Source organism: Brassica oleracea, chromosome C8 (assembly GCF_000695525.1).
Source record: "Brassica oleracea var. oleracea cultivar TO1000 chromosome C8, BOL, whole genome shotgun sequence".
NCBI classification, from domain to species: Eukaryota; Viridiplantae; Streptophyta; class Magnoliopsida; order Brassicales; family Brassicaceae; genus Brassica; species Brassica oleracea.
This window is the reverse complement of record NC_027755.1, coordinates 22,578,881-22,587,845: the sequence shown is the minus strand read 5'-3', so window position 1 is coordinate 22,587,845 and position 8,965 is coordinate 22,578,881. Positions and strand designations below refer to the sequence as shown.

At 36.1% G+C, this 8,965-nt stretch overlaps 1 protein-coding gene across 1 annotated transcript; it reads left to right on the top strand.

Annotated features, from left to right (window-relative positions):
- The first annotated feature begins 2,794 nt into the window (after positions 1 to 2,794).
- Positions 2,795 to 3,418, top strand: LOC106308971. Its single transcript, XM_013746067.1, has one exon. It carries the CDS (start codon positions 2,795 to 2,797, stop codon positions 3,416 to 3,418), a length of 624 nt encoding a protein of 207 aa, XP_013601521.1.
- Positions 3,419 to 8,965: the final 5,547 nt, after the last annotated feature.

The following is an 8,965-nucleotide window of genomic DNA, read 5'->3' as shown; positions in this document are numbered from 1 at the left end:
CGATTATTAGCAAATCTTCATTATTTAAAATCTTTAATTACTATAAATATCATAATCACATTAGGTAATTCCGTAAGTTTTATTCAAGGAAATAATATATAATAAATAGCCACCTTTCTTTAGTTAATATCATATGATATCATATAGTTGGTATTAAATGTTTCTAGTAAGATATAAAAATCGAATTGGACCACCATGTTTTTCAATTTCAATGTGAGGCTGACAGATAGAACTAATTAACTACCTAATTGATAAGCAATGAGTCTTTTTTAATTATTACAAAATTGTTGTTACATTTTTTCAAATTTTTTTCAATTAATATATATAGGATCTTTTAAATGCAATCTATTCAAAACGTGATATTAACTGCTCTCATAAACACCACTGCCGGTAACCATTAACTCATTCTCCGACCGAGATTACGACATCCCCGAGGATTGTTTCTTCTCTTTTCCTGTATTCTTTTCTTGTATTCTACTTGTACACTAGCCTAGTCTCAGATTTTTCCTGACAAGGGCGGCAGCTTTTTTCTCCATTCTCCGGCGGTTGACATACTCTTCCGATACGAAGACAACCATAAATAACTCTGAAATTAGACCAAATGAAGAAAACTGTTGAGCTTAGCTCAATAACTCTGATACCATCTTAGGATTTAGAAAACATTATTCATTAATTGTAAATGTATACATATTTTAGCTATTTATATAAGTATTTATTTTTATCCATCATCCATGTCACCTAATAATATAGGTCAAATGAAGAAAAAGGCAAAGCCAGTTGAGGATGCTCCTTCTCCTCCAAGAAGGACATCGCCTAATGTTATATTGAGAAAACCGAGCTCACCCAAGGTGCGTTGGGCTAGTGGTTTAGTGTCTGGAGTAGGTTCCATTGCACCCCTAGTTTGATTCCCATGGGGAGGGGTGCTTTACGCCATGTTATCAGGTATCAGCGCCGGCCGGCCCCGGGCCTAGGGGGGATTAAGGCCGAAGGCCCGAACCCATCCTGGTTTATAAAAAAAAAAAAAAAAAAAAAAAAAAAATTATGTGAATAATGACAGCTGTGGTTCAAACCGAACCTGACGGTTGGAATGAGGAATGACGAGGAAAGTGAGAGGTTTAGTGCCGGACTGGTTCAAACGCAGGGGTTGCGGTTTCTAGCGATTTTAAGAGATTTGTACGACTGGTTCTGCGGTTAGAAATTAGTGCGTTTGCGGGATACTTATGACTGTTTAACTACCAAATACAGTAGCGGTTAAATAATAAATTAACAATATTTAAATTTTATATAATTATAAAAATATCAAAAAATCATAATATTATAATAAATATGAAGATTATATTTTTAAAAGATTATATTTATAAAATTATAGTTTTAAAATTTTAAAATTAGAGAAAATATTTTTATTTTAAAATTTTATAATATTAAAAATTAAAATTTAGTATTTTTATAATTCCAATTTAAAAATTTTATTGAATATTTTTATTTTTGTATTTATATGGTTTTTGAAAAAAAATAAAAAAATTATTCTTCCGCAACCGCAAACGGTAGTTGGAACCAGTTTTTGATTTTAAGAGATTCGGAGTGGTTTGCAGCGATTTGTAGTGGTTTGTATGATTGTTTCGAAACACCATCAACCGATATCAACCGTAAAAGTTGGGTTTGAACGTGGTAGGGGGAAAACCAGTGTCCTTAGTGACATGACAATGCTGAGGAAGCCGGAACCATTGATTGGAGATAAGCTTTTTAATAGTGGATTCACTAGAATTTACAAAATCTGTATTAATGGGGTTGACCAAAAAAAATATTAAAAAATTGTAATCAAATCCGAATGTAATATTGTTATTTTGTAATGTGAAATATCCCATTTTATATTCATGGAAGTTTCCAGATCCCATATATAAATTTATAAATATATTTAAATCTTGTTTTTGTCAACAAATATATTTAAATCTAATATTGTGATTTGTTTCCTTTCTATGGTCACAATGGGTTAAGAAAATCCCCATTAAGTTTAATATTATCTTAATTTTAAAATAATAAAATATAAATGATTTATAATAAATTTTTTGAATGAAATTGTATTCAAAGTCTGATTTATTACTATCTTTATTTTTGGCTTTTATAATTTTATAGTTTATAACTTTCAAATGGGCCAAGCTTCTATGCATAATGGGCTTGATGATGGAAAAGTGGATATGGTCTTCACTTATATTTTCTGCAGTTTTCTCAATTTGCACTATTCCATGACCACAACCGGTGAATTAGCACGTTACTTATCTTAGAGAGCATTGATCCAATATTAAAAATCGAGTCATTTATTCAAATTTTTTTTTTATTCACAATCTCTTAGTTATAACACATTAATATAAAGATCATCAGTAAAATGAAATTAATTGCTATTAAAAGAGATTTGGACTTTTTTAGCCTTTTAGGTTAGAGAACAATAGAATTTCAAAATCTATACAAAAAAATTAATAAATTTGGAATCAAATTCCGAATGTAATATTGTTATTTCATAAAGTAAATATCCCATTTTAAAACCAGGGCAATTTTTAGATCACATATATGAATTAATAAATTTAGTTAAAGATGCATAAATCTAATGTAGTGAATTGTTTCCTTTTCTATGGTCACAATGGGTAGAAAAAAAAACAATTAAGTTTGTGTTTAGAAAGTCGCATATGATGGAGTATTTCCTTCCTGCATTGCTTGCAGAACAAACCTCAAAACCCTTATTAAAAGCGACTATATTTTCCCCCAAACCAAAACGATTATCACGGCTGAGCTTACAAGAATGGGTATCATAACATCGACGTTTCGGAAAACGGAGAATTCAGAGACGTCCGGTTGTAGTTCTTGGGAAAGTGTAGGGTCAGAGTATTTAGCGTTCATGGAAAAAGGTGGATGCATAGAACCATTTTTGGATTATGTTGATTGCAAGGGAGAGGCTGAGAAGAAGAATGAAGATGCCTTTACTAAGTGTAAGAAAGCTAAAGAGAGATTGAACAAGTGTGTTGGTGCTCACCGTGAATATCATCAACCGATTTTGAAGATCATGATACCTGCTGTAGAGCTGGTGGTGAACAAGATCGAAGCCTTATTCCCACCTGAGAAACTTGTAGATACTGTTTCAACAGAATCCGTGGACCAACCAAAGGAAGGTGACGATCCGGTTTACGTGTTCATGAATGGAGGAGCTTGCACAGAATCATACATGGCTTTGGAAGATTGCATCGTGAAAAGTACTGAGACCAATGAAGATATCTGTAAGTGTACCAAAGCCTTCACAATGCTGATGAAGTGTATGGATACTCACTCTGATTACTATCAGCCCATTCTCGATGCTGTTTATGATGGTGAAGACCTCTACCGGACCCTTCTCATGAGCGCACTGAGGGGTGACTGTAAGAGGATTTAATTAAATGGGGTAATTTTTTTTAATGCTTTCTTTATCTCTTGTTTCGTGTTCATTCTGTTTTAGAGGATTTAGGTCATTTTTATGGTTTCTGTTTCTTGTTGTTTACGCAACTATCAATATTGGATTTGGCCCTACATATTGCTTTTTGAGTTAACGTCTTTAAGATCTTCTCGTCGGTCCCTCAACAAAGTGACCCACCAGGCCACCAAGGATTTAAAACATGTTATTTTCTGTTTATAAATATCATTGTCCAACCTTAGCTATCAGTCTATCACCAAATCAATAAACTCATACTTTTCACTAGATGAATTTGTTCTACGTACTCTTCTTCATCAAAAGATTAGTCAGTAATCAATACTTAACCTTACCACTTTATATTAGTCTTTTGGGTTTACTAGTTTATGAAGATTCCTCTCTACGTTGGGTCAAAAGATCAAAAAGAAAAGGGAAGTGTGAGAAAAACAGAAAGAATAGAGATGAAACCATTTTTTTCTTTCTTCGATTTAGTGATTCTGACTATTTTTTTTTGTTGGTTGATACTTGGATCAAAAAGAAAAGGGACATCTTCCATATGAATTACTTCAGAGATATTTGTTGTGTCCCATGATTTTTGATGCTGCAGCAAACCTAAAACCACAAGTTGATCATTAGCTATGGAGGCTCTTGGTCTGGCTGTTCTTGGTGGATTTCCTATCCTGTTGTCTTTCCAAACTTTTATTGTGTTTCCATCCCCAAGCCTCCATCTTATGCCTTGTTTTAGAAATTTATCCTCTTCATAGATACTTTTCCAAGCATGACTAGGTCTATGTCCCAAGGTTGCATCTAAAATAGTTGAATTTTTGAAGTATTTTGCCTTGAATAATGTAGCCAGGAGAGAGTTAGGTTCTTTTATCATTCTCTAGCTTTCTTTGGCCAGTTAAAGAAGTAAATATTCTTAAAACCCATACCTCTGTGCTGTTTAAGATTTTGTCATTTTTCTCCATGCTTCCCAATTCAACTTTGGTCTTTCTTATGTAAAATTTTCTTATTTGTCCTGTGATTTTAGAAATGAGTATCTTGGGTAAAAGGAAACATGACATAGTGTAAGTTGGTAAAGCTGTAGCTACAGATTTGATCTGTATTTCTTTTCCAGCTGGGGAAAGCAGATGAGCATACCAACTTTCTAACTTATTATGTATTCTTTGACTTATGTAGGAGAAAGCATCATATTTATTTCTTCCTACCATTTTCGGTAGATCCAAATATCTACCAAATGCATTGATCCTAGTTATACCCAGTTTCTCTGCTATAAGATTCTGCAGTAGTTTTAGAAATATGCTTACCAAACCGTATGGCAGACTTGGAGGAAATTAACATGCTGTCCTGAGGCTGCTGCATAAGTTTGGAGTATTTTGAGAAGATTCTGAAATTCTTCAACAGTGGCTTGACAAAATAATAATAGAGTCATCAGCAAATAGCATATGAGAAATAACAAGACCATTTCTACTTGCTTTAAGTCCATGAATAAGACCTTCATTCAAAGCATTGGATATCATGGATGACAAGGCTTCTGAGCATAAGAGATAAAGATATGGGGATAACTTGTCTTAAACCCCTCTGAGGATAAATTTTCTTCGTAGGTGAGCCTTTAAGAAGCGCACAATATGAGACTGAAGTCAAGCATTTCATCACCCAACTGAACCATTTGTCAGAGAAACCTAACTTTCTTAATACTCCTAGCAGAAAAAGGCCATTCTACTCTATCAAAGGCCTTTACTATATCCAACGTAAGAGCAATGAAAGGATGAGTACGAAGTGAGGGCAATAGCTCATGAGTGACCAAGACATTGTCAGACATTAAGCGATTAGGAATGAAGGCCGACTGAAATTCAGAAATGATGCAATGCAACCATGGTTTAAGACGTCCTGCCATGATCTTAGATACCAGTTTATATGCAACATTAGTCAAGCTAATGGGTCGATAATCTTATACATGAGTAGGCGCTTCTATCTTTGGAAAGAGACAGATATGTGTACGACTTTTTTTCTGGATCTACGAAGCCTGTTTGAATGAAAAGTTGAATATGATTAAAAAGCCTGTTTGAATGAAAATCTCGCCGCCTTATCCACATTCATCTGTTGCAGAGCTCGGTATACTTCATCTTCTGTGACTGGTTCCGTCAATTTGCTGTTTATTTCATCCGTCACCTTTGGTTGGATAAACTGGATCACCTCATCTATATTGTCACTACAAGAAGAAGTATATAGACCATTTAATATAATTAAAGAATAATGTCATGAATCTCTCTTTCTGTTATTTTAACTTGCCTCTGTTCATCTTGCAGTGAAGTAGTTTTATTGCGACTTCTTCTGTGTTTTGCTTTGGCATGAAAGAATCTAGTATTCTTGTCACCATATTTAAGCCAGTTGGTTCTCCAGTTGCGTAGTCTAAGCGGTCTGGAGGTTAACAAAACCGGGAGAAGGTGGACTGGAGTAGATTTGAAGAGCTTTTACCGTAGAGGGGAAGTGGGTGACTCGAAGAACTATCCGACTCCTGACATGGAGACCAAACTTGACATGACCATCGAGGAGAAACTTAAAGGTTCGGGTCTGAAATTCTAGAGTTTTATTATGTGTGGCTTATGATCAATCCCGAACCGGCACACTCCACTATTACTAAATAAAGCCAGTTTGTGCTTTTCTTTAATGCATTATAAAAGTAACCTTGTATCAAAGGCCCAAAAAAGAAAAGGAGATGAGTTTTTAGATCTCGAGAAAAATTATTCGAAAAAACTGACAAATTAAGACACCATTACATCATATTTGAGATCTTCTTTCTCTTCAGCGCTTTAGGCCTTGGACATGTGAAGGATCAAGTCGACCATACTGAAATTAAACTTGATTTTGAGTTATGCTTAATTATGGGCCAATAAATTTTTATTGGACTGAACCCAAAATTAAGCTCAAATTCTAAAATTTTTTTAGAATTATCATCACCTTCTCAAGAAAAAAAATCTAGATATTGTATTAGAAAAAATCTAGAGAATAAGAAAAAAATCTAGAAAGTAAGGACGTTATAGTAGAATAATCTAGATATTTGTAAAATAGTTTAGAAGACTATAAATACCTTTTCATCCTTTCGTTTGTAACAACACAAGAAGTTGAACAAGTAAAGTATAAGAAAGTTTTCTTTATAAGAAAGAGTGTTCTACTCAAAGTTCTCTAAATCTCTTTGAGAGTTCTTCCATATTATTCTTCATATTTGGAAGTTTTCTTGTTTCTTTCGGGTTCTCGGTTATTACGGTCTTGGGCTAGTGCTAAGTACTATCAAGGGTGGTTTCTCTACATGGTATCAGAGCCAAGATAATCTTGTGCTCATCGAGATTGGTTTTTAAAGAGAGCTTGGGTCAATTCTAAGTATGGGATCAACGGGTCGTGTTGTTGGATTGGGAATGGAAATCTTCAACCAATCTAACTATCGGTTATGGAAGTCATGCATGGAGTCATACTTGGTGAGTGAGGACTTATGAGATGTCGTCGGTGGTAATAGCACAACACCACCAAGGGGAAATGCTGCAACCCCGGAAGCGACAAAGGAATGGACACGGAAGAATGCCAAGGCGGAGTTTGCTTTGAAGAGATCCATATCTTCAAGCATATTTGAGCATGTGTCAAGATGTACTTCCGCTAGTTCCATTTGGCAAGCTTTAGATCAACTGTTCAACAAAAAGAATGAGGCCAAGCTACAATTATTGGAGAATGAGCTTGCGAATGCGAAGCAGGGGGAGTCTTCAATCTCGGAGTTTTTTTATCAAGGTAAAGAACCTATGCTCCGAGATTAATACTCTAAATCCGGAGGAGTCAATTTCTGAAGCACGGTTGAAGCGGTCTATCATTCGAGGTCTACGGCCTGACGGCCTGAATATACACCGTTTGTGACTTCGGTTCAAGGATGGGATACACAGCCTTCCTTGGAAGAGTTTGAAAATTTGCTAGCTTCACAAGAGTCATTAGCCTTGCAAATGTCAGGAGTCAAAATCAATGATGACTCGGGAAGCGCCTTTGTAGCTCGGAGACAACAAAGCTTCAAGGCGAAAAACAAAGATGGAGGTTCAAGACACAATGATGGAAGTGAAGGATCTTCTATGGATAAGAAAAAGTTCAAGTGCTATCGGTGTGGAAAGCTTGGGCATTTCAAAAGGGATTGAAGGAAAAAAATATGGTGGAGTCAAAAAGTCATACGGAAGAAGAAGAATGGGGGAAATGTTTCACGGTGGAGGCTACACATCCAGGTACACCCACAACTAAGAACTTGAGAAATGACTGGATCGTAGACTCGGGTTGTAGCCATCATATTACCGGAGACGAGAAGTTATTTTCTAGTCTTCAACGTCATGACGGGAAAGAAGCCATTATTACCGCTGATAATTCAATCCATCGAGTTGAGAAGGAAGGGACTCTTGTCATAAAAGGAGATGATGAAGAGCCGATCACCCTCAAGAATGTGTACCATGTCCCTGGAGTAAAGAAGAATCTTCTTTCGGTGGTGAATACGGTCGATTCAGGTAACTATGTTCTATTTGGCCCAAGAGACGTTAAGTTCTTAACGAATATTAAAGAATTAAAGGCTGATGTTGTTCACACTGGAGCACGCGTCAAATATTTATATGTTTTATCGGCCTCACACGCCTATGTGGAGAAGATGAGTATGAATGACAATACTTTCATCTGGCATGCTAGACTTGCCATATAAATATGACCAAGCTTAAGGTCATGGTGAATAAAGATTTGGTTCATGGGCTTCCAAAATTGAAGATTCAAGATGGAGGAAAAATTTGTGAAGGTTGTCAATATGGAAAGTCACATAGACTTCCATTTGATCATTCAACCTCAAGGTGCAGCGGTCCATTGGAGAAGGTCCACAGTGATTTGATGGGTCCAACAAGAACATCCTCCTATTCCGGGTTTCGCTACATGTTGCTGTTCGTAGATGATTTCTCACGGTACGCTTGGGTATACTTTGTGAAGGAAAAATCAGAAGTATTTCAAAGATTTCAAGAATTCAAGGTTACAGTGGAGGGAGAGTTTGGTCGGAAGCTAAAGACTCTAAGGACGGATAATGGAGGAGAATTCATGTCAAAGGAGTTTCTCTCTTTTTGCCAAAAGAATGGTATTAAGAGAGAATATGCATGTCCGTATACACCTCAACAAAATGGAGTAGCAGAAAGAAAAATTAGACATCTAACCGAGACGTGCCGAAGCTGGCTACATGATAAAAATTTGCCAAAGGCCTTATGGGCAGAAGGCATGAGATGTGCAGCCTATGTCATCAACCGGATGCCACTCGGTCCAAACAACATGAAGTCGCCTTACGAGATGATTCACGGGAAGAAGCCGATGGTGAAGCATCTCAGGATATTTGGATCAGTCTGCTACGTCCATGTGTTCGACTCCCAAAGAACAAAGTTGGAAGCAAAGGCAAAGAAGTGCATCTTTGTCGGTTACGATGAACAACGAAAGGGCTGGAGGTGTATGGATCCAGAGACACATAAATACACAGTGTCTCGT

What these genes read in the sequence shown, in the direction of transcription:
- LOC106308971 (XM_013746067.1), top strand. Translation starts at nt 2,795, where the DNA reads ATGGGTATCATAACATCGACGTTTCGGAAAACGGAGAATTCAGAGACG.